Source organism: Maniola hyperantus, chromosome 20 (genome assembly GCF_902806685.2).
Source record: "Maniola hyperantus chromosome 20, iAphHyp1.2, whole genome shotgun sequence".
NCBI lineage: Eukaryota > Metazoa > Arthropoda > Insecta > Lepidoptera > Nymphalidae > Maniola > Maniola hyperantus.
The window spans coordinates 7,405,846-7,431,865 of NC_048555.1; the positions used below are offsets into that span (position 1 = coordinate 7,405,846).

The 26,020-nt window shown below is 39.1% G+C and overlaps 1 protein-coding gene across 5 annotated transcripts in view; it reads right to left on the reverse strand.

The window, feature by feature from the left end:
• Positions 1–1,511: 1,511 nt before the first annotated feature.
• LOC117991876 (carbohydrate sulfotransferase 11) overlaps positions 1,512–26,020 on the reverse strand; it is a 55,237-nt gene continuing 30,728 nt past the window's right edge. For all 5 annotated transcript variants that reach the window (XM_069505329.1, XM_069505328.1, XM_034979508.2 and 2 more), the window contains 5 exons: positions 10,930–11,117; positions 9,808–10,105; positions 8,068–8,244; positions 5,334–5,491; positions 1,512–4,072 (listed from right to left, as the gene is read on the reverse strand). In XM_069505329.1, coding sequence (XP_069361430.1) covers positions 3,994–4,072; positions 5,334–5,491; positions 8,068–8,244; positions 9,808–10,105; positions 10,930–11,117 — 900 coding nt within the window. In that variant the 3' untranslated portion in view covers positions 1,512–3,993. The remainder of the gene's footprint in view (positions 4,073–5,333; positions 5,492–8,067; positions 8,245–9,807; positions 10,106–10,929; positions 11,118–26,020) is intronic.

Consider the following 26,020-nt stretch of genomic DNA (forward strand, 5'->3'; position numbering starts at 1 on the left):
TTTTATGAAACATATTATTTTAAATTCTGATAATTTACAATTTGTTCAGTTGCAATTTTTCTTTGTTTAATATTCATCTCTATATTTTATTGGAATTTATTTAAAACTTTGATCAAATGTTCGATCAATGGAAAAATTGTATAGTGATATATGGATCAAAACCAATGGTGTTAAGGGACAATTTTATGATGGTTTACGATGTTGCCTTAAAACCAATGGTGTTGAAGGATATTTTGTAGATGATACTTTAAAACGTTGGAACCAACGGTGTTGAAAAGTATTTTTATAATATCGCTTTAATACCAGTGGTGTTAAAAATATTTTATGATATTGGTTTAAAACCAATGGGGTTAAAGGATATCTTGTTTGGAAACATTTATGTGCTGTGGCGAGAAAAATATTTCTTGTATTTTTGAGAGTAAACTGTGTGGTAATTTTGTATGTCACACACATGTTTAAAATGTTTTTTTAAATTTTGTTGGAAGCCACAGACATTTGATGTTGTTAAAAATTTACTTTACGAATTGTTTGTTTTTATTTTGTTGCTTCGAGAACGAAGCAATTGTCAGTTTGGCCGTATAAGATAAATGGTTAGAGTTGCTATTTATTTCTTGAAATTGCTACTAAACTCTTTAGATTTTGCTTAAGAATTAATTCTAAACCATTGACATTTTATTTGTAAACAGAGGCACGTCAAAATGATAGACAAAATACTACAGACGTAACAGATAATATATAGCAGCTAATCCAAAGGTCTTACATGGTGAAATTGATTTTATTATATTTTAGAAGTAAAGTAATTGTAGATTTAAATAGAGTATAATGTGGAATTTGAAGTATATAAATTTAGTAGAGTTTAAACTCTATCGACTCTATTGAATTTAATCTTTAGATGGTATCACTATATTTTTATACAGAGGGTGGGAGTTAATCCCAGCCTATAAATGGCTCTGCTTTGACGGTAGAGATCATTAATTTTCCTATTTTTAATAAGAAGCTGTGACATACCTACAGGTACGAATATTGTTGATTTTATATTTCTATTGTTATACTATGTATGTTGTTTTATGTGTTGGTTAATGTGTAATTTATTATACATCTGGTATTCCTTTGTAATAGTTTATGCTTATACCCTATGTGGGTTGGATATGTTATGGTAATACCTACCATAGTTGTATCTATTTTTCAATAATTGTGAATAGACACCGCCGAGTTTTTTCTTGCCAGTTCTTTCTCTCGGTAGATATGCTTTTTCGAACTGGCGGTAGATTTTTCTTAAAGGAAATAATAAATTATATAATGATAAAGCAATAATTAATGGTAAAGATAAACTTTGATTTGGAGGGACTTTTCCCTGAATAAAACAGTTTATTTCCTTATACAATCTTTTATTTTGTTTTCTACCTTCAACCACGCCCTAGCTTTTTGATAACGAACTAAGGTTTAGGCTCTCAGTAGGTGATTCCTGACTCTATTGTCTCTATACTTCTGAGGCTAATCTAGCACGTGCGGGTCAATTATTAAAGCGCTATAATATGCGATCATCTTTATAATGAACTTGGATGACACCCGCGACTAAAAATCCTGTGAGAACCACAATACCTATGGTGGGAACTCTTTGATTTTCCGGGATAAAAAGTATCCTAGGTGTCTCCTTCCCCAGGATCCAAGCTAACTTTACTTGCTAAATTTGTTCAAAATCGATTAAAGGGATGGGCCGTGGGGCGCGGCCCGTGATTAGCTAGCAGACAGACATACACACTTTCGCTTTTATATTAGTATCTGGATGTCATTGTTTTTTATTAAAAACAGGGTGGCACGGCCCTGACTGGACATTTATTGTAAAGTATTCTAAGAACTCACACCATTCAAATTAAACACAGGTCAGTCGATAAATTCTAATAAGGAGGTAGTAGGTACCTACCTACACGATATTTGCCCAATATGTAAAAATCTACCTAAGTAATAATAGATGGTTAAAGCCACAAAAACATGAATTACTTATTATGAGTTCTACTGAATGATATCTGCAAAAAGTAGTAGTTACTTAGTTAGGGGCATGCTACACGCTCAATGTTTATCACGATATCTTAATCAAGAACCGTGATCCCCCAAAATAGTAGGTAGGTACCTATATCAAGATCCATGATCGCGATCCAGATATTGTGGCAAATATTTAACGCCTAGCATGCCCATTATTAATAGTTTCCCCTTCCAAAATTTTCAACAATTTTATTTGATCGAGACAAAATGGTGATAACATCTTTTTTCAAAATACGAAATTTCTTAACCTCCAAGCTTTTTACTTACATAATTTATACTAGAGACAATAGATAACTTAATTTTTAAATAGGTCTATATTTTAACAGTCGCAATATATTTCTTTTTACTTTTTTGCATACAACGAGTATTATACATCTATATGATGATATTACGTATAGTCAAATTATTTTTTATTGTTTTTCCAATTTAAATGATCGTTAAGACTGTATGGTAACTTTTTTCTTATTTTATTCGCTATTTATACAAAATATTTACTTACGTATTGCGTATTGCACAATAAATTTTTTATTATATTAACTTTGTAAACCTACGTATACGGAAGCACTAATAAATTTTTGTATCATATTAAAATAGAATATATTGTAAAATATAATATTTTCTAATACCCATATCGATTAAATTAGCTAGTAGGTATAATATTGTGGTACATAGATCATTACTCTGAACCAACAATAATTGTCACCAAAAAATACTCCTACACAAAAGTTGTCAAATGTTTTAAGTTCAGGTCTACAAATATTTAAAGCGAGTTCTATATTACTTCCATTCCAACACAGAATTTTTGGGTTTGGGGGTAACTACGTCTAACAAAATTTACCTAACACGTCTTACAGAATCTATTGTTTTTCATAACGTTATAAAACATTTTAAAACTTTCATGTGGGAGTAAAAAAAAATTACACGTATGGAATTAACATTTTAAGCTTATAATTTTACTAAGTTCTAAATTGTTTAAGTTAACAGATAAACTAGATTATCGAATAGTTTTTGTAACAACATTTATAGACATGTGAACAAATGAAAACTACATAATTTATCATACTAGGTACTACTTAGATACAAAATTTGATCAAGCAGTTTTTTTTTGTTTAAGCGTAACCCGACTTAGGATTGGCATATCACAAAACATAGCTTTTAGCTCCAACACAAACATTAAAAATCAAAAGCGCTATGCTACACGTTCAATATTTATCACGATAGGAACTCGGAACGCGGTGTTTGGAAATATCCGTGATCTGCAAAAATGTACTGAAATAACTATCATCATCCATCAATGTACTGAACTCGACGTATTACGACGATTTACGAGTATAAATAATCACGATCCAAGATTGCTAACCTAATATCGTGATGAATATATTGACCGTGTGCCATGCGCCTATTGAACGTGTAGCACGCCCCAAAAAGTCAGCGGAATGCAAAAAGTGTCGCGATGTCTTTTGGCTAAATAGAAGGACAAAACTTGAATTTTGTATTCTTTTTGTCCAAGGGTCCGATCCCAATCTGAGAAAATACGGTCCGAAATGGAGTAACCTTATTTTCTCGGATTCGGATAAGAGGCGGTCACTAAGGGATATACTACACGTTCAATATATCGCAGCACTTGGATCTTGATCAAGGATTGCGATCCAAATATTGTGATAAAATTGAGTGTGTAGAATGCCTTTTTTAGACATCGAAACTCAGTAGGTGTACATACAATTTTTTCCGATTGAGTTTCAGATCGGTTTAGTGATCAATAGATACATAATATTATTTTATGTTTCAGTTGTAGACAATGAAAAACTTTACACTATATCAACAGATCGATAAAGTGGCCATTATAATATTCCCTTACAATCAGTCTTTCCGATATTCTTTTCATCATCAATCAACCTCGTCGCTTTTGTAGCGTATAAAATAAAGCATTCATATTACTGAGCTCTGCGTTCATCCGTGGTTGCTATCGTCCTTTTGTAATATTTCGTAGTAGTTGTCAATTGTGTAGTTGAATAGTTGGAAATCATATCTGAAAATCATAACGGCATCAAATTAATACCTACTGAATACCATAATTCTATAGGTAATTACTAATTAGGGTTACTAAACGTATAAATTAACTGTCGACTGACATGCCTAATATCAACGTAGGTTAACCTACAAGCTTACAGCTCAAACCGCGCTGGGTTTTAGAAACTTGAATTTTTGCTTATGGGGTTTGTCTGTAGAGTTTCACTAAAAAAAAGATTTTCATCATCCGAGCCAAACCGGGACGGATCAGGGTTCGTTTCCACTGAAGCGGAACGGAGCGGATACATCAGTTGTTTTCGACCAATAATTGTCTAATGAACACGTTTCGTCTCCGGTCAGGTCTTTATGGACAAATTTTGACGACCTCCCTAATAGTGGAAATTAAACGGACTCTTACTAAGCGATTCGCTTCCTGCTTTTCAATATGAACTGCTAGAATATGGAATGACTTTCCAGCTTCCATTTTCCTCGCCAGTTACACTATTGAAACCTTCAAAAGAAAAGTGAATAGTTGGGCGTGCTCAAAGAATTCAGTTTAGCTTATGGCGCGCTTTATCACTTTTTTTTAAATAGAAAATAGCGAGCAAACAAGCAGGCGCGGGCGGGTCACCTGACGTTAAGTGATTACCGCCGCCCATGAACACTTGCAGCACCATAGGAACTGCTGATGCGTTGCCGGCCTTTCAGGAATTTCTTGGTCCGCCATTTGAATAACCCATGTTGTAATCTCATCATAGTGTAAGTATTTGGTGTAATTGCAATCAAGCGCATAAACCTGTGTAGTTAAAAATCGGTCAAGTTCGAGTTGGACTCGCACACGATGGGTTCCGTACCAACGTACAAGAAATAACAGTAATTTTTTTAATGTTAATGGCGTCAATTTTGAAATTTTTATTATTTGCTGTTATAGCTTATAACGGCAATAGAAATACACCTGTGAAAATTTCAACTCTCTGCCTTTTACGAATCACGAGATACAGCCAGCTGACAAACAGACCGGACAACCCACCACTTCCTTTGGCCCCACCAACCGAGGACACTCGTACTTGCTCGGTGGCTCTTTCCCAGGGCGCCTTGACTCCCTACAATTTTTTTTCTATCTCATCCTTGTCCCTATGAGTTTTTCTCCCACTTCTGGGGCACTACACGCAGGTCCCCGTGTGCCCAGCCGTCCGGATCGGACGGAGCACAGCGGAGGCTTAGTAATAGGGTTCCGTTTGCACCCTTCAGGTAAGGAACCCTGGAAAAGGTTTACTTACTTGTATAAATTGTACAGGCCGTCGAGTTGCGATTTCTTGAGGCGCGAATACAAATGATTGATGTTGTGCAAAGTGTTGGTGCCCTTGCCACTGTTCCTCCACTCTGGCTTGATGACCTCATGCAGTCGCGCCATTTGTATCAGGAACCTTTGATCTTCCTGCAAGAAAAACGAGCATAGATACCGTTAACTGAAAATATTGCATACCTACTGATTATTTGCAATATCCCGAATATACCAATCCCGAAATACCCGTATGTTGGACCGAATTTTGTCGGGCCAACATACGGGTATTTCGGGATTGGTCGGGCCAATATCTCTTAAATTCGGACCAATATACTTAGGTATCCAGGAGAAACAATAAACCTTTTTTTTACTTATTCAGATAGATACAAGTTAGCCCTTGATTGCAATCTCACCTGGTGGTAAGTGACGATACAGTCATGGAAGCGGGCTAACCTGGAAGGGGTATGACAGTTTTTAATATACCCATGCCCCTTTGGTTTCTACTCGGCATCGTACCGGAACGCTAAATCGCTTGGCGACACGGCTTTGCCGGCAGGGTGGTAACTAGACACGGCCGAATCCTCCCATCAGACCAGACCAGAAATTTAGAAATTATAACATTCCTGCCAGGAATCGAAGCCGGGACCTTCCACTAATAAGACCACAGCGCTTACCACTGCGGAAGGGAGGTCGTCAAAAACCTAATTCACCTAAAGCTAATTCATTCGTCGTTTTGGTCTGCCAATTCGAAAAAAAAACAGAAGTTCCTAAGTTTCCTCACAATTTCTTACTACTTTGATGTTACCAACCCACTATAATGATTTTATTTACAGTTATTATCGCACTTCTTATATGCAATCGTGATACTAATTGAATTTTGTAATATGACCAATTTTATACCGTTCCATTAGCTTTCAATGCAAACTGCAGCGCCTGCGTAATTTGACGTAATTGCACTTCATATTTGCAACGCTAGTGTGGAGTTTAGCAAGCAACCGTGTCACTTATACTAATTGCATATAGGTGGCATAGAATTCCTAAGAAATAAACGTATGCAGTCACACAGTACAATTAGTATTTAGACTTCGAATATACTAGTATCTACTTTATGGTGTCGAAAGTTGGGCTATTCGCGCTAGAGAACGACAGGTTGGACCGGCCCGTCCATAAAGGTGATCTGGGTCCATACAGGGTATAGTTGAGAACGTGGAAGGCAAAACACCACGAGGAAGATCTCCTATCCGCTGCGCGCTGGTCAGATGAAAACAGATGAAAACTGGCGTGCACAACAAAAACAGGACCCGATGGAAGGATATCATTTACCACAAGATGTCGACTCGCCAGGAAGGTAATCACGATCCTCAGTCATGAGGGACCGACTGGAGATAGAGAGAGAGAGAGAGAGAGAATAAAAGTGAGCGTGATAGTCTAATCAAAAATACACTCTATGCCTACATCCTGTCCATTCCATCCCTTGGAGATGAACCAAGAATGGACAGGAATGCAGAGTTCCAGCCAGCACAAATCACAACTCTGCTACGTTGTGTTGAAATGGACAGAGGTTTTTATGCCATGAGTCACTTACATATGCGATTTGTTTCTTTCTTTAGGTATTTGTTTTTTTTTTAAAGAAAAAGTCTGCCACGCTGGCTCAATCCGCATTGGGCCAGCTAAGCCCTTCTCACTCTGAGAGGAGACCCGTGCTCAGTAGTGGGCCGGTAATGGGTTGATCATGATGATGTTGAAAAACAAAAAGATGATGCAAGTACATAGGAAAGCATTTATTCTATAAAAGATCCCTACCAGTAATCCTTGGCAGTGGGAGAGGTTGTAAAGGAAGAAGAATAGATACAACAAAGATAGAAGAGGAGATCTTCTAGAATACATGCCTCTTTGGCCACAATTTCGTCGCGCATCTTTGCTGGTGTCAATTATTTTCGTCTGCATTATTACCACAATCAATATCTCGCAGAAAGTTTTAATTGACGCTTAGTTTGAAGTCAATCTTCTAAAGGAAATTCAAGACGACACTCGGAAACTTTCGAACTTTGGTTTGACGTCAAAGCTAAAGAGTTTTTGTTTGTGAAGGGCGGATTTTTAACGAGGAGACATGCAGTTAGCATTATCAACTTACGCTAAGGTATACAATATCTAAGATGTTGGTATACCCAACAAGTTTTTATTCCTGTCGCTACCTACAGGATCGTAATTTGTAACTGTGAGAACTTTTTTTTGTCTTGGCTGTAACCGCACGAGCTTGAATTAAATTTAGAGTAATTTTTAAACTACCAGTAAGAGTGGCTGGTATGGACGCACAGCTGCGCTGCCATAATTGGGCCAGACTGAGGAAGAAAATTGTCGAGAGGCTGTCGATACAAATCTCTACCTTTAGATATCACCGTGATCATTAGTCCTAGAAACCAGTGATAAAAAGACAAAACTAGTACATGAGAGAACTTTCCCTAGAATTCTCAGAGATTCTATGTCACTATACAAGGATTTCCCTGAAATTCTCCCGAATTCTACATGACTTTATGTAAATAAATATAGTCCGCGACAGGTCATATCGCAATCGGCGTATGATTCGGGGGGACGCTCCCGAACACCCGGACGTCATCAGCGTTCGCCCGAATCGGCTTAGCGCAGGGCCTGTGCTGGTGTGCGGGGCGTTCCCTCTTTAGTTGCGATCTCCACCTGTCGCGTACTATACCTAGAATAGTTATGCTTACGTCAAGTGTCTCGAATTTAAGTATGACGTCGAAGTTGAACTTGCACGGGGTACAGAAGTCCGTGTAAGGAGTCCAGTGCATGTCCAATGCCCGCTTGACTTTTGCCTCGTCCAGCACGTACGAGACAAACTCTTCGAACACGGGATACCTCTCCGTGGGTGCTGGCTTGGCTCCTGACTGAAAGACAAAAATTAATCGGCTTGAATGAGCAGTTGAAAAACTTGATAATTTTTAGGGTTCCATACCTCAAAAGAAAAAACGGAACCCTTATAGGATCACTTTGTTGTCTGTCTGTCTGTCAAGAAACCTACAGGGTACTTCCCGTTGACCTAGAATCATAAAATTTGGCAGGTAGGTAGATCTTATAGCTGACATTTGGGGAAAAATCTGAAAACCGTGAATTTAGGGTTAGATCACACAAAAAAAAATTGTGGTCATGAACATGTGATTAGTTTTTTCAATTTTCTAAGTACGGAACCCTCATTGCGCGAGCCTGACTCGCACTTGGCCGGTTTTTTTGTTTGTGTTTATTAAGGTGGCGATGCCTGGTGGAAAGCAATACGCACTACGCCTTCAAGTCACACGCAGCGAAACAGTGTGGGTTATGGTGATGCGTATTGCTTGTTAGGGTTCCGGGTACCCAAAGGGCTAAACGGGACTCTATTACTAAGACTCCGTTGTCCGTCCGTTTATCACCAGGCTGTATCTCATGAACCGTGGAAGTTAGACAGTTGAAATTTTCACAGATGATGTATTGCTGTTGCAGCTATAATAACAATAACAAATACTAAAAAACAGAATTAAAAAAAAATTAAAGGGACTCCCATACAACAACCGTGATTTTTTTGCTCGTTTTTATAGATAATTGTACGGAACATACGTGCGCGAGTCCGACTCGCACTTGGCTGGTTTTTTCTTTCCTTGTTAATAAAAGCAGGATCGATGCATCCCGTACGTTGCATACAAATTTATCTGGCTCTAGAGGATAGTAGGAGGCAAGATTTTTGTTTGCTGTGTATCATGGGCTTCCGAAAAACAAAGTAACACCTAGATCCTAGATACTTCCATCCAACAAGGTGGAAACTACTTTCAGTTGAAGGTAAACTAGAAAGAGAGTGCACAAAGAGCACGGATGATTCCAGACGCCATTAGTATTGAAGTCCGATGTTTAAATATGTTCAAGTAAGTATTATTCCAATTTTTTACCACAAATAACCAACCCATTTATCCTTTCACCCTTTTTCGTACTACTTAACCCTTGTTTGTATCAAATCCATATCCATACTAATATTAAAAATGCGAGAGTGTGTGTCTGTCTGCTAGCTTTTCACGACCCAGCCGTTCAACCAATTTAAACGAAATTGAGTACTTACAGAGATAGCTAGCATCCCGGGGAAGGACATAGGCTCCTTTTTATCCCAGAAAACCAAAGAGTTCCTACGGGATTTTTAAAAACTTAAACCCACGCGGACGAATTCGCGGGCACCATGTAAATCTAAATATATAAAACGAAAAGGTGACTGACTGACTGACTGATCTATCAACGCACAGCTCAAACTACTGGACAGATCGGGCTGAAATTTGGCATGCAGATAGCTATCATGACGTAGGCATCCGCTAAGAAAGGATTTTTGAAAATTCAATCCCTAAGGGGGTGAAATAGGGGTTTGAAATTTGTGTAGTCCACGCGGACGAAGTCGCGAGCATAAGCTAGTTTAATAATATGAGTGCTGCACTTACTTTTCTGTACTTCTTTATTATCCTACGCCCCATCTGGTCATGGAAGGACTTAGGCCAAGCATGAACGATTTTATCATTGTAAGCTGAAGCCAGCCTTTCCAACGGATGCCTCACAATGAGGAATGTGATCGAATCACCTTGCGCCTTTCTTATCATTTCTACTGTAGGCCTGGCGTATTTCTTTCTAGCAAGTTCTAGAGGGACTTCTTTTGTTCTGTCTAGGAATGCGGCGGTGTAGTTAGCCATTAAGTTAAAGTTGTACATCCATGATGTTGATGCGGCTTTGAAAATGTTGCACCTGTTGAGATACAAAAAATGTTTGTTTTAATAATATATCTCTCCGTAAAGATTACCTATCGAAGCCATCGAGATTTGGCTCTCGGTAATTATTCGAATGTCAAATTCTTAGATTAGAAAGTAAGGAGGGTATGTTATGTAGAGTTATGGTCAAACTTTTGGCTGAACAAATAGGGTTTTAAAAACAGCCGAACACTTGAATTTAGGTGAGCCAGGAAGCTAAAGTGGCAGTGCAGACAGCTAGAAGAACGCGTAGACGATGGGGTTCCAACTACCAAGGTGCTTGAATGGCAATACCGTACATAGTGGACGGACCATCTCAAATGAACCGTTGGACACAAGCAGCAAGCAGCAGAAGATCATGTTCTGTCATCTGTGGTACAGTACGCGGCCGCGGTAGAATGACATGTCCGCTTTGTAGAGCGTTGTCTCTGTCACTCATACCTATATGACGTTTTGTCGGTCTCAACAACAGGGACAACGCTCTACAAATCTGCTATCTCCTTCAAAAGGTCGATGTACATTACTTTCGGCCGCGTACTGTAGTCTATGCAATACGACCGGTATCTAGTATTGGTACGAAACGATAGATGGCTGCCGACAACAGCTAATCGGTATTACTCCAACCACCGTACTCAAAGTCGCTTAATCGTTTCTTAAGTTTATTTAAAACGAGACAGAGCTATATCTCTCACATAAATCTGTCTCGTTTTAACTCAATCTTAAGCGACTCTGAGTACGGCTGTAAGATCCCTTGATTCAATTGAATTAGACGAGGTTAAATTTTACCTAATAATAAATTAATCTTAATAAAAAAGTTCTTACCAAATAACATGGTACTGCCGATTGATCAAGTACTCCCACGCGTACGCCTTATGCGATGAGCTATCTAAGCCAAGTCTCGAACATTCGCTCCTCAGGTACTCTCTCCTGGCGTCCATCCTAGCACCGACATCCAGGAACTTATCGCGTAGTAGCAAACCTTCTTCGTGGGTACCATTTTCGAAGAGGTACTATAACAAAAGAAACACTAAATTAGTAACTAAAGCATGCAAGGAAGAGTGAAGGCACACGATAAGTCGTGGCGCCTGATGCGGTGCCGCTGCGTCATCCTACATAGAAATCGCTGTACCATGCCACAGGATCCGTTACGACGTCGTGCTGCACCGCACGCGCAACGGACTTGGGACCAGAGAGGCGGGGAGGTGGTGGTGCGTTGCAACGCCATACTTTTTGTCAGAGCGGCAACGCAGTGCCCATGTGGCTAGTGGCACCCAATACTCAAATCCACAGCCGTGCGGCAGCGCCGCAACACACGGGATACGCATCGAGTGGCCTCAGTCTAACCGCAATTAAGTCTGGACCACTTAGTAAAATAGTTATTTAGTGTTTACTTACTAGTTACTTCATCATGATCAACCCATCACCGGCTCACTACAGAGCACAGGTCCCCTCTCAGAGTGAGAAGGGTTTTTGGCCATAGTCTACCACGCTGGCCAAGTGCGAATTGGCAGACTTCACACACCTTTGAGAACATTATGGAGTACTCTCAGGCATGCAGGTTTCCTCACGATGTTTTCCTTCACCGTTAAAGCAAGTGATATTTTAATTACTTACTTAAAAACGCACATAACTCCGAAAAGTTAGAGGTGCGTGCTCGGGATCGAACCCCCGACCTCCGATTGGAAGGCGGACGTCCTAACCACTAGGCTACCACAGCTTACTACATAGATATTTATGAAACATATGCATGTTTCAATAGTAGGTACCTAGTGCAATTTAACGCGCAACGAAAACTCCGTTATTCCTGTCCGTTGCCATCGATCTAACTTCACTAATTGCCCATCACCTAAATACCTACATAGCCCATACACACCCGCCATGTAAATTAGTCATAATTGCCGTGCAAACTACAGAGCCACGCCTAAATAATAACTTTTAGAGTTCCGTGCATTAGGTAGGGCATCCATATTCTCATGAGTAATATCGATAAAAGTGTTTGCTTTCGAACTATTTATTCCTATATTCCATACACAAAAGAAGTCGTGTTCATTTATTTCACTGACATAAAAGAACAAATGTTGCGCTTACTTCGCTCGTGCTTATGACCTTATGCTTATTCATTTTCATTATGTTTCGCTTAAGGATAATTTTAAAAAATAGGAGAAAGTAGTATTTCCATTTTCAGTTCGTTTCATACTTTTTATAGTGAATATGAATTCTACAAAACGCATCAGAAACTGTACTCGCTTCGCTCGTGCTTATATTTCTTGATGAAATTGAAAAGACCAGCGGCTTAAAATGTAGCTGTGATATCGCCCTAGGTCTCCACTCTCCGATAGGTTTTGTCTGTTTGATTGTCAACTTTCCATAGCTCAACCGCTGAACTTATTTTGTGTGATGCTGAGATACGGATATGAAATACTTTTTTCCCGGGGAAAAGGTGACCTGAGTCTACGTACAGTACGCGGCAGAAAGTAATGTACATCGACCTTTAGAAGGAGATAGCAGATTTGTAGAGCACTGTCTTAAAATAGGTATGAGTAACAGAGACAACGCTCTCCAAAGCCGAAATGTCATTCTAAAGACCGATGTACATTATTTTCTGCCGCGTACTGTATCTATCTACTTTAGAAAAACTTAAAAGTGCAATTCTACGTGGAATCGCTACGGAACCCCACGTATGCAGTGCTTCATATTTTTGCTCTATAAACCCACATAATAACCTACTACTAATGATATTGTGACCTTATTAACACGCGACGCTATTCATTAAGCAACGTTTATTATCGGATGTAGTAATTAATAGAGTATTAAAAACTTCCATATTATGTTACACTACCTATACCTAACTGCTTAATGAAGCCCGAATGACGTTAGTGTGGACTCACACTATAGATTTAGGTGCCTATAGTAGCGAATAGAAAATCGTAAAACAATAATTTTCGGTTCGAATTTGACTCTACAAAAGACTGAGCTATTAGGTAGAAGCAAAACTGATGCAAGTTATTAAAAACTTTGGCTGAAAATAACTACATAGCACGACCACAACTGAGTGCAGTAATATAGAAATAACTGATTCTTTGTTCTGTGGAGCTCGCAAAAGCATGACCCGTTAAATATTTGCTATAGAAATTTTATAGGTAAGTGAGCCTCATTGAAACACGTATCCTAGTCCTACAGAATGCACCTTATACCTACATAGGACGTTCACAAGTTTTGTGACCCACGACTCAGAGTATTTTCACTATTGGTTCTCAGGACATGACTGTTTTAAATATAATAATATAATCTAATCTACCTCATGGCAATTATTTAATAATGATATTATGTAGGTACCTTAATGGCTTATATTATAGTATAATGTAAGTAGGTATGTTATATATCCATACGTGCGTTTTAACGTTTAATTATTATTAAAATATGTCAATTGCTAAACATTATTAGGAAACTGCAAGCCTGAGAGTTCTCTATAATGTTCTCAAAGGTGTGTAAAGTCTGTCACTTGCACTTGACCAGCGTCAAGCGTGGTGGACGACCTAAAGTGCCTAAACTCTTCTCTTTCTGAGAGCGACCGTGACCGTGTTCAGTAGTGTGTCGGCGACGGGTTGAAATAAATGGTTTATAGCACCGTGTTATTATATAAGAGTGTGTCAACTTTTTTAATAGTGAGTACTGAGGTGACATAAGAGTTATGATAATATGGTAATCTAAGGATATGATATGCAATTCGCATAGCTAGGTAAGTATGCAGACATGGTGCAGACTCATTGTTCGTGGCAGTAATTATTCGAGTCACGAACCTAGTCGCCAAGCTATAGGCTGTAGGCAGTTTTATTCTCTGGGAGCAGGGGGGATCAAACCTTATACTTACATCAAAGTAAAAAACCGTCAGGTGCCGTCAGTGTATGGGAGTCCTTGCTAGAGTCGATACAATAAAGATGTTTTAGGTTTTCGAATTTCGAAAACGTTATTCGTATTCGTTTCGTTAGTCTGGACCACGTATGCACCCAGACCACATAAGTAAAGGTGCCTCGAACGTTGGAAGAAAACCTTTTTTTTCTCGTGAGGAGAATCCGTCATGGATACCACTGGCCACGGGGGAGCACAGTGGTTATGTCGGGCACCTACCGACTAAAAACCTCACGAAGTTCTACCCTACTGCTGACGACGGAGCACAAGGGACCGAACAACACCTTGTTACTCCACCAGCGGATGTCCGCAACAACAGACCCACTGGGACACTACGTGCCCCCTAATCACCGCATGACGGAACCATAGCACGCCAACCAACCCGGCGACCACACCGTGAGCGACGGACCGCCCCATGTCCATCATCCACAGGTCCGCCCGAGGGTTAGCGCTCGCGGGGAGGGCAATTCCCTTTCCACGTTCCCCATCCTCAACATCTCCCTCGCCTGTCACCAAACTGAACAGGCAAGAAACCGGTGGGGCAGCCAATCAGGATGGGTGTTGAAACACTCATTACCAACACAGCCACACCCTCCGCTCCTGGGGCTATGCCCCATGGGTGCGTCTACTGCGCCCTCTGCTCGGGACACTCAGAGGGACGCGCGGACGACACCCTCTCTCTGCCAGGTCACCTACCGACCTTTGCCAGGGCCACTAATCTAACCTCGAACGTTAGATAAGTAGGATATAAGTAGATTTTAGATAAGTAGGTATTGGGGCCGATTCTCTTGTAAACAGTCTCTAAACTAAACTAAATTAACAGGTCTAAATCTAGTGCTTTGCTTTTCCGCAAGCAACATTATGAAAGCTGGGATATCAATAGATTTAGACGTGCCATTTTAGTTTAGTATAGAGATTGTGTACAACGGAATCAGCCACAGTGTTAGATTTCTTTAGCTAATAATATTATTGTACTTACCTACTTACTATATGCGGTAGATACCATGTCGAAATTCGAAACAAAGACTTCTTGCTTTTGATGACCTAAGATCACGCTAATTGGTTTTCAATAAACTGCTAAAATGTTAAAATAGAAAAATTTCGTGTTTGGCTATTTCGAGTGGATGTGTCAATTGGCTTAGGTAGCTGCATGAGGCAAGGTTTAGTCTTTTAGATATACATCATTACGAAATTGGTAATCTAGCAGGTCTTTTTATATCTGGTTATTAAAATAGAGCTGACGTCACAGCATTCTTGTGTATTTAATCAAGATCATGGTTGTACATGATTTTCCTATTGAAGGAAACAAGAGAGAGCTTTGTTAACGCCGCGACGTCTTAAAAAAACGCTGTATCTGTAGTGGCATCGCACCATTTTCCTAGGAAACTAGTGCTTCAACTAGTTTACCGCTAGTAATCAGTGTAGAGGCAAATCTACTGAAAAATCGTGAGCGGAAAAACGTTTATGAAAGAAAATTTGTCTGTATTTTTTCATTTCAGCGGCGTTCCGAACCAGTGGTAAATTAAAACTACCTGACTATTCATAAATACTTGTAAAAAGTTTACATGAATAAAAAAACGTTCTATTCTATTCTATTCTATTATATTTGTAGTTTTAGGCTCAACAAAGATTATTCTTTTAAAAAATGACGTCATACGGAAATAGAGTGCGAACGCAAAATTATTTCAAAAATCCAAAGATATTTCCGCGGACAGGACGCTTTCCCGGCAAATTCCGTATCAACAGGGCAGTAATTTGGCAACTTTTACTTAGTGTAACTTCCACTCCTCTAGGTCTCCTCTCTCCTCCGCCAGGTTCAAAGGTCGAAGTGGAATATCCTCTATGTAGGAGTCAACTTCATGCGCAGAACTTCTGCTAGATTTTTCCTGACAAATAATATTGTTATGTCAATAATTGCGTCCCCAAGGTTTTGTAGTAATACGAAGCGATTTCTAATCCGAATCGCTAAGATTTGGAACACCCTTCCAGCATCAGTTTTCCCCTCCAATTATAATATGGGTACCTTCAAGTCGAGAGTGAATAGGCATCTTCTAGGCAAGCGCGCTCCATCTTAGGCTGCATCATCAGTTGCCACCAGGTCTGATTACAGCCAAGTACTAGCCTATAAATTAAAAAAAAATGGTTCGTACAGTTCGCCTGTCTGTGCTCTGTTGCCGTGTGAACGCACTCTTCACTTTCTACGCCACTTGCTGGCTGTGTGACTATGGCTGTATGATTGACTTTCACTGCATGTCACGTTTAAAGGATTTCCTTTAGCGCGAATATTTGTGTTTGCATTTCCTACTGAAGTTAACTACGTAATTGTCTCAACTCAACCGTCGTTGATTTTCGCAAAATTGGTTTAATTAGTGTCGCTACGCATAGGCGTTTATAAAAAGCCGCCTCAATGCATCATCATCATATTACTTAGCCTGCGGACGCCCACTGTTGAACATAGGCCTTCCTTAGTGTGCGTTACCACCCCCTGCCCTTAGCCTTCGGCATCCAGCCACTTCCCGCCAACCTCTTTATATTATCGTTGACCTATTCGCGTCTAAGGGTCGCTACGCGGTCTCTACTAACTTTTAGGCTCGTCGGCCCTATTATAAACATGACATGCCCAGTGCCCACTACCACTTCAGCTTGCTGGTGCAGTTTGGGATAATGTTAGTGACCTTAGTTCTCTTGCAGATTCCTTCGTTCCGGATCGATACATCGACAAAGTACCTACTTAATAATAGTAGAGACTGCGCGCACATAGTCTTTAATGCCCGTGATAGTGCATATGTAATTAAAATTATAGATATAACTGGGCCAGAGCACGTCATGAGTAGATATTCCGTGCTGCGACCGCCCGGCCCTGTACGTTTGACTGAAAACGCGTTTCACAACTCGCAAAATTACGTTCGTTTAGTCTGCTTCCTTTTTGCTCCTCACCCCACTAAGGAGCCGAATATAGAATTTTCTTGTTTAAAAGATATGGAAGAGCGGACAATAGTTGCGCATGGAATAACCGGACTGAATATATTCACCTATGGAAGCAAGACAGAAGATGGAGTGGGTGCAGCTTTGACCTGTTGGGAAGATAGGGAAGAAACGCATAAAAAAGTTTCGCCTCGAGGCTTAATGTACAGTTTTTCAGGCAGAGCTGTACGCGCTCTATCAGGCAACAGAACATGCCTTTAAAACGACCGGAAATCAGGTGAATATATTCAGTGATTTTAGATCATCTCTAGAAAATACCCTTACCCTTATTGATATGTACTTAGAATAAGGTATATTCCGTAATATCATACAAACCTATAAGTATCATGAAATAAACATAAAATTCACAATAATAGTGATGGATACTTCACTCGCTCCATAATGCTTCGTTGGAAACCCATATTTTTGGTACGGTTCATTGAACAATGAGATCGCGAAACAGCCCTTTGTGACGGCTACCATAATGAAATCGCTTCTCATGGCATTACAATATTAGTATAGCAATAAAATAATAACTAGGTATGTTTAGAACATTAGGTATAGTATCATATAATTTTAATTTTAATCTAAATATATAAAAGGAAAAGGTGACTGAATGACTGACTGACTGATCTATCAACGCACAGCTCAAACTACTTGACGGATCGGGCTGAAATTTGGCATGCAGCTAGCTATTAAGACATAGGCATCCGCTAAGAAATGGTTTTATAAAATTCAACCCCTAAGGGGGTGTAATAGGGGTTTGAAATTTGTGTAGTCCACGCGGACGAAGTCTACTAGGTATATAAAAACTGTAGTACCTACTTACCTTCTTATCGAAACGAATCAAAACGACAATCTAAAGTTTTACATAGCAGGTGACAAAAAATATGGCCTTTACATAATAATTGGTGACAATAAATATATTTGCCTTCACACAATAATAAATCATCATCACGATCAACCGATCGCCCACAGAGTAGGTACTTTGTAACGATCGTCGGCCCACTACGGAACTTTAGGGCCAGCTTCGTCAAATGTACTAGCATTTGACGCATGCCAATGACGTCGAAACCTCGACGTTTTGTTAGAAGTTCCCGTGAATTGTGCTACGGTGGTCTCACGCTCCCGTTACGCAATGAACCGTGCCAGTAATATGGGTTTGAGGTTTCCAACGGGAACTTATGGTTATGAGGTTGATGACATTTTACTGTTGTCTGCTACTATTTTACCCGAGACTCGTGTGACTTTCATTGTGAATACTCCGTTCATTGTATTGGGAAAAGTGTCAAAATAAGTCCAATGGATCAACGAATAGGTCCTAAGTTCAACCTAGGATTTCATTCCCGGGATCTTGGAATCAATAATTTCCAGGGAATATAATATCGTATCCGGACCTCGCACTACACTAGCGGCACGCTATGATGGCCGGTTTGACACATTACAATAGTGATGTGGAATGTCAATTTATTCTCGAACAAAAAACAATTAAGTTTTGTTTTTGTACCTGATTAAATAGGTTTAATAAAACAAAAATGTATATGTTTATTTAATTTATTTGAACGAACTGAATATTTGAACGAAAATGAATATACATACTTTATATGCACACAAGAAACATATGAATACAAAAGATACCGAAAAAGGTGCCACAAAAGGCCATAATTAATCAGATTCGTCCATACTACTATTTTCACTGTCGTCACTGCTATCATCACATACATTAATAATTATATGTTCGTTTTCTATAATATTATCTATTTTCACATCTCTTTCATAATCTTCCCTTATTAATTTAACAGTTCTATTCACAACCTTTTCCCAGTCTCCTTTAGTCACATGTTCACAAGCTTCTTCTAATAATTTTAGCATTTTTTTTGTGGTAAATGGGGGTTCTGTATTGTGTCTTGCAGCATATCCCTTAATTTGAGCCCACACCAACTCAATCGCATTATACTCACAATGGTAAGGCGGTAACCGTATAACTCTGTGCCCATGTTCTAATGCTATTTCGTCAATGACGTATCGGATCTTGGTTGGTTTGTTTTCTTTTAAAAGACGTACTAATTCCGCTTTTAACATATTCATGTTTGCATCTACGCCATTTTTACGAAGCCATGCGACGATATCAGCTTTCTTTTGGGATTGGGCAGGTGGCTTGTCAATTTGCATCGAGTGGTATGGGGCGTTGTCCATAATTATAATAGATGGTTCAGGGAGGCTACACAACATTGAGGTAAACCATTCAGTAAACTTTTCTCCATTCATGTCTTCATGATAGTCTCCAGTGGTTTTTGACGCAAAAGCCATGAGAGAACCTTCGACAAACCCGTTGATGGTTCCGGCGTGACAAATTATAAGTCGCGATCCTTTTCCTACAGGAACTTTGGAAGTAGATGCTGCTGTGTCATCGTTCCAAGAACGGCCTACAGTATGGTTAGCATTAAGCCATGTTTCATCCAAGAACACAACATTTTGCCAATTTTTGATTTCTTTCACTTGCCGTAAAAAAGTATACCTTGCCATCGCTATATCAAATCTTTCCATCAATATTTTGCGTTTGTTACATTTTTTGTATCGAAATCCAATGGTCTTCAAAATCTTCGTTAAAGAACTTTCCCCACCGAAGAATAATCCAGCTTCCTTCAGTGAATGCACCAACTTTTTTCTTGTTGGATACTCCTTCTGTAAATAGTAGCCGTAAACATGTCTTCGGATAGCATCGGCATCAAAGCTATCGATGCCTACGACTGGTTTTGCTCGTTTTCTCTTTTTTGGTGTGTGAAGTTTATTTTCTTCTGTGCCAGTCTCGCCATATTTTTTTTTAGTTATCCGTCTAACAGTTCGTTGTCCAATATTAAGCGCATCAGCTACGCGTTCAACCACTGACGTTATAGGTAAAATTGGCCCTCCATTTTGAGCTTCACGATCGAAATAGTTACGAAGGCGTATTAGGAACTCACGTGTCTGACTATTTAGAACAGTTCTCTGCGTACGTTCGGTCATATCGACGAAATCCACAACAAAGGGCTTGAACAGAGTCCAAATTAACGAGCAAGGGTCAACAGTAATGCAGTATCAATATTTGAAATCCAAAGCCAGGTCAAAACTATATCACAATCGCATTGCACTGACAGTTTATACTTTTCGAAGCAACGTCAATTCGAAACTGCTTTGTTTTGCATTGAGCATTGACGCGAGTTTGCCGGAGGTAGTAGTTGTGCTAGCCAGCGATCCTATGTGACGATCGTATTAGATTCCATTTTTAAAAATTTATTGATATTTTTTTGCGATTTCAGAGGTTTGTCCACATAGTGAAAATTGTTCATATTCACAAGTACATTCACCCCTTAAATGGTGCAAACTGATTTTTCTACACTTGTATACATTTAAGAAATCAATTTAATAAATAAATTTTGAGTCCTAAACCTAAAACTACATTCGATAAAATTTATGAATCTCTGCACATCACTATCGTCAATAAAGTAATACAATTATTTCCTTCAAAGTCGTTATCAATTAATACGGAACTTCATGAGCGGACAAACGTCAAACCGGCCATCATAGCGTGCCGCTAGTTTAGAAAGCGTAGCGTTGGAACAAGACCCTACTATGACCTAGGTGGACACACGACATCAAACGAGTTGCAAGAAGCCGCTGGATTCAGGCGGCGCAAGACAGTGGTGTGTCCAGCATTGGAGACATCGGTTGATAATGATGATGATGATGATATCGTTCCCAAAGTCGAGAATTTATTGGGAATTTCCGGGAGTTCACGGAACTTTTTATGTGATTGATGTAAACCTTGATAAAAATTAAAATTTAAAGCCCGTTGAACTCTTTGCAACGTGTGACAAAAGGAATAGAGTAGAGAAATCAGTTACCCTGAAGAGCTTCAAAGAGCTCTTGTAAAGGCCTATGTCCAACTGTGGACGACTACAGGCTGATAAATTGGATTGGGATTGGATTGGAGTATTAGTTTTATTTTAACTACCTAAACCTAGCTATAATAGCTAACTATTCTGCAAGTGACGAAGCGGTTCATTTGAAAATGTCTCGTGCTATGAACACAAACAAGACTGAAGTCGCAGTTAAATTTTCTACACGGCAACTATAAACCTAAATATACCAACATAGATTAATTATTGGTCTCGCTCCGTATACCAAATAGGTATTCTTGTCGTAAAATCGATCGTCGTAAAGTCCTGTTGTCAATTTACAATTCAAAAACTCAGGTAGGTACCTCGTCAGTACCTGACATGACTCCTTTATAGATCCAAAATAATTTGCAAGTAAATAAAAATAATGCGGGTAGAATGCAAATTTTCATGGAATCGTCTAGATTAGCGCAATATTAGTTTGATACCACTCTAACGGTTCCATCAAAAAAATTGTTAGTATAGGTAGGAATATTTATAATCTACTCATGTGATAAAAATACTGATGCCAGGATGTTTAATAAAATGTCTAGGAAATGTGTACCTAAGTACCAGGTCTATCTATTTACTTAAGTATATGAAGATGTGAGCGACGATGGGGCGACTGTTCGGCGTCTATTCCACCGTGCATTGGTTCGTCAATCAACCTTCATTCCCGCGAACTGTAGACAAATAGCAGTACAACCTACCTATTCTCAGATATCATAATAATTTACTCACATAACTCCGAAAAGTTGGAAGTGCGTGCCCGGGATCGAATCCCTGATCTCCCTTATCCAGTAGGAAATCAAGGAAAGCGCATTAGTGTAGTGAGACCAAGTACAATAAGGAAAAATTCAAACACAACTATTTTAGACTGACCACATAAACTTAAACATTTTAAGAGCCTTGTCAATTTTCCTTATACGTTTAATAGTACCTACGTTGTAAGTGTCGACTGACCTTGACCACAAATCTAGATTAAGTCATTTAACATAATCAAGTTTTTCTAGAGGAAGGACAACCCTTGAAGTCAATAGTCTAGAATCTAGATTAACTATTACCAAATATGACCGCATTCGTGTCATGAATAGGTATAGCCCAGTCATTTAAGAAACTTTATAAAGACCTCGTCTAAATCTAAGTTATCTTAAGCCAGTTCTTAGGACTAACACACACGACTACTTTTTGTCAAAGACCGATTTTATTTGAAACGGCATCCGACCTTTTTATGCCGATTCAATCTTACTGTCGGCTGTCGTTTGTTAGTTAGTGCTACATTGCACGGAAATTCCGTCGTCAATCTTCTACAGCAGAACGCCACTGCCCAGCGATCCGATTAAAAATCGGATCGGTGGGCAGGAGTTGGAAATATTTAGTCCGATCTCAAGAACATTTTTTTGTGGGGTCAATTCTCTATATTATCGGTCAATTGCATTAGGTGTTCTTAAAAAGCCTGAGCAGGGTCGAGACTGGCGTACCTACATCGGCAAAAACCGGACCTAATTAAAGCCGATTTTATTTATTTATTCACAAAATCCGACGCTAACGAACATAAAAGCGTAAACAACACAACAGCTGCATTAATATAATGCTCCAATAGGTACTAGTACATTATTAACAAAGCCGTAATCGCACATTATTAAGCCTAATAAACCCAGCTATTACTGGTTGAAGGGACAAAAACGCTCTCATATACGACATGACGGTATATTCGAAGATTTAAGATACCGTTGCTTTATGTCTCGGGCAAGTTTTTACGACTGTCATTAGCCTTTATACCCGTTTTGTGGTTTGGATATTGCGAGCGTGAAGAAAACAATTTGCGCACTTGTGCCACTTTGTACGGCATTGCCGAATAGATATAGGGTGTTAACGTTAAGTACCTACGCTTGTCAACGTCAAGTTGTATTGTAACTCTTTAATTGTCAGTTGTTGAATTTATAACATAATTATATGTAATGTACTTACCCAATGGAGTACTATTTATAGCCTGTGCTAATGGTGATAATGAATTACGTAGACCGAAATTAAAGCTACGGGGGTTTCAAACGCGCCCCGGTCTGAATAGCTGAAGTTCACAACAAATTCAATACTTTTTCAAATATAACTTTTTCACAGCTTTTCCCTCAGTCTCGTGTGTGAATAAAATGTGTGTGTGAATCTAAGGTATTAGTAGGCTGAATTTGATTATAATATAATTCAATCATCAATATAATATTATCTTTCTGTTTTCTTTTTATACATCCTGTATTTGGTATAATTACTTAGATACCTAGTAATAAATTTTAACTTGATATACAGCATAATTAAAAAGTGCAAAAATATTTTTAATGCCAGTCAAGCAGGGCTATAAATTTTAACCAAATTATTATTTCACGCGTGTTTTAAAATTAAATTCACCATAGACTGCTAAACATGGTAGGTATAGTCCGCGACAGGTCGAGATAGCAATCGGGAAGGGAACGCCCCGCACATCCGCACAGCTCCCCGCGCTAACCCGATGCAGGCAAGCGCGGGTGTGCGGGGTGTGCCTGTTATACCCCGATTGCCATCTCGACCTGTCGCGTACTATACTTACCTAAGTTCTTCGCAATTGCTCGAGATTCTACATTAGTTAAGTTAGGTAAATTGCGGGTCTCATCTAGTAAATAACAGCCAAAAATTACAGCTAAGGATATTTTATAATCTGCATATATAAGCTGCCGATCCGCTTATTGTATTGTCCTTTTCCTTCGTAACGTAGTGTCAGCAGATTCATTCCACGCAGGAAACGTGATTTACCGGTTCGCCACCGCGCACCTCGTGCGGCAGTACGGACGTTGTTGGTATGGAATAGGTACGGACTACGAACACATCCATCGGAAATTGAACCACCTAGCCCACCTTCCGTATGTCCGTGGTATGTCCTGTCTACTGTAGGTACATTCTTGACAGGTATAAATAAGTACATAATGATTAAGTATGTGCTTTTATTCGTCATTTAAATAATCATTTTTCTAATAATCATCATTTTGGATTTGAAGCTGCAGCGTGATACTGACATTTTGTAGATGTAGTATGATTATTCCTTTATATTTCAATTTATTGATGAGGAAATAATTAATTATATTTTATATAATATATTATTTCGTCTTCGTTCCGGATACATTCTCTACTACTACTATCTTACTATCTACCTTACTCCTCTACTCTTACTTTTTTACCTACTTTTTAAGATTTCTTTTTGTAACCTGTCATTTGTGTTTTGTGGTGCAGTAAAGAATATAGGTACAATTAGATACATATATTGGAGGGTCGATATTGAAAGAGTTCTTACTGTCTGTAGACTCCGTGAAAAGAAACGTATGAGCTTTACTCTACGGAAGGTAGCCATCTTTATTTTAGTTGTCAGAGTTGGATTTTGACAGACACGCGTAGGTTGTCTGATTCAGAATTCACTCTAGCCTTTTTATTAGAATTCAGATTAGCTTAGGTAATTCGAGATAGGTAGCTTTTAGCGTGAATAATAATGATCGTGATATTTAATTCTGTGATTGTGATAATGTAGAATGTTTGTGTTAAATCGTAACCTTAAAGTAATTCTAACCTTTAATGCTATCCGGTGACTTTGTCTGCAAAGCACTATTAATAATGTTCGCGTAGTTGTTTGACGAATATGGAATATTAATGATTGGTGAATATTAGAGTAATTCGTGAGTTAACGTTTGGCTCAGTGGATAGATTATTATAAGGACATCCGTTAAGGTTATTTCTGCAGACGCTAGTGATTTAGAGTGTAATTGGAGATATACCGGCAGTTGAGATAATGATTAGTTTGAAGTGATAGTTTAGTGCGATAGTAACTTGAAGTTAACTTTGATAGTAGGTACCCGCTTTAGAATCGTATAACCCGGTTGGTAAAGAATCATTGATGACTCTCTTGTAATGTTGAAATGGATTAGACAATGAGCTGCCCATGAGATCGAATAGCTTACATTCTACCTGGTTTCTGTTGTGATCGCTTATTTGGGTGGATAGTAGTCGTGGCGCGTGTGGCGCACGATGCTATGGTGTTCTGTATGCAGATGTGCACAGAGTGGAGAAGGTAGAGCTATTGCGATATTCTGAATTAGTAATGAGAAGTCAATTATAAGATCTGGTTTAGATCGTAAGAGAGTCGATGCAATGATCCTTTTAAGAGCGTTCATGAAGTTGTGATTGATTACCTTGAGATGATTAGATAACGGAGTAGGTCGTGACTTGATTGAGAGGTTGCAATAGCAATTGCGCCCTAATCACACGATGTAGTGTTTAGCTTAGGTTAGCTAGTTTAGAGTGAGGTGAGGGGTCGCTGTGAGGGGTGGTTGGAGGCGACCATAGGTAGGGTTAGGTTAGGGTGATCTGGTTGTGTTACGTTGATGGTTTCCATGTGCGATACGTTACTGAGAACTATTTGTAAGAACATGGATTAAAGTACCTACTTATTAATTACTACCTTCTGATGTCGGCTAAAGATGAATAATAATTATCAGCCATCCTCCTGTTCTCCGACACATATATTATACATTCTCTATGAGTTTAAAAAAAAAAGAATATTAGTCAAGTTGCGGACTAATATCTCGTATCGATTGATTATGATGATGATGCTTAGGTCATAATTTGTTACATAGAATTTAGATTGTAGGATATGGTAAGTAAATAGAGAATGATTGCATGTATTCATGCAAATAGCTCGCGTGCAGTCATGGGATGTCGGTTTCGAAATCGCTTGGTGGTTAGATGGTTAAATCAATACCATTGTATCTCTAGGCTATTTTTCTGTAACTATAGTTACCTATAGAGAAATAATAAGTATAGTACGCGACAGTTGGAGATGGCAATCGGGGTATGAGGCGGGGGGATGCCCCGCACACCCACACGTCACCCGCGCTATTCCGCACCGGGTTAGTGTGGGGCGTCTCCACCCGGATTGCCATCTCCTGTCGCGTACTACTAGCTACTAGTTTGTGCATATTATAGAAAACTGATGCTGTGATAGCCTAGTGGTTATCCGGACGTCCGCCTCCTAATCGAAGGTCGGGGTTCGATCCCGGGCACGCACCTCTAACTTTTCCGAGTTATGTAAGTGAAGGAAAACATCA